A 915-nucleotide genomic window follows, 5' to 3' on the forward strand; every position below is an offset into this window, starting at 1 on the left:
TAAGGATTTTTAATGCTGCATTTTTTATTTTAGATGAACTTCATGAGGAGCGACCTCAAGAATTAATATCCATTGGTCCAGACATGTCATTATTTTTAGCTATTCAAACACTTATTAATAATAAAATACATCGGCTTCCAGTAATTGACCCTCTTACTGGAGATGTTCTATATATTATTACTCATAAACGCATATTGCGTTTTTTATTTCTTTATGTATGAATCTTATTTATAATGTTTAATTGTTAAAATATAAACTTCTAGATAATAAATATTTTCATGATGAATTATAGATAAACGATTTGCCAAAACCTTCTTACATGTCAAAAAGTTTAGAAGAACTTAAAATAGGCACTTATGAAAATATAGAAACTGTATCAGAAGATACTTCAATAATATTAGCTTTAAAAAAATTTGTGGAACGTAGAGTATCTGCATTACCAATGGTTGATAAAGAAGGTCGTCTTGTTGATATATTTGCTAAATTTGACGTAATTGTAAGTTTTTATATATTATAAAATTTATAGGAGTATTGATCATAATACATTATTAATTTTTTAGAATTTAGCTGCTGAACGTACATATAATAATTTAGATGTTAGTCTTAAACAAGCTAATGAACACCGAAGTGATTGGTTTGAAGGTGTTCAAAAGTGTCTGTTAACTGACACACTATATTGTGTTATTGAAAAAATTGTCAGAGCAGAAGTAATTTCTTTAATTTTTCACTATCGAGTATAACCATTAACAAGTATTTAATAATACCTTAATTATAGGTACATAGGTTAGTAATAGTGGACACAGAAGATAAAGTTATTGGTATACTATCATTGTCCGATATCCTACATTACCTGGTGCTTCGACCTTCGGGTATGTGACTATTAAAAAACTCATTAATGATGAAAATTTTATAGTT

The 915-nt window shown here is 27.2% G+C and overlaps 1 protein-coding gene across 1 annotated transcript; it reads left to right on the forward strand.

Annotated features, from left to right (window-relative positions):
- Positions 1 to 8: 8 nt before the first annotated feature.
- LOC126910109 (5'-AMP-activated protein kinase subunit gamma-1-like) lies at positions 9 to 903 on the forward strand (the record flags this gene model as incomplete). The annotated part of the gene is made up of 4 exons (XM_050692496.1): positions 9 to 215; positions 293 to 496; positions 561 to 707; positions 776 to 903. Coding segments are annotated over 4 exons (660 nt in total), but the record flags the coding sequence as incomplete, so codon positions are not given.
- Between the last annotated feature and the right edge of the window lie 12 nt (positions 904 to 915).

The sequence above is a fragment of the Daktulosphaira vitifoliae genome, unplaced genomic scaffold (assembly GCF_025091365.1).
Source record: "Daktulosphaira vitifoliae isolate Bord-2020 unplaced genomic scaffold, ASM2509136v1 Scaffold_4445, whole genome shotgun sequence".
NCBI classification, from domain to species: Eukaryota; Metazoa; Arthropoda; class Insecta; order Hemiptera; family Phylloxeridae; genus Daktulosphaira; species Daktulosphaira vitifoliae.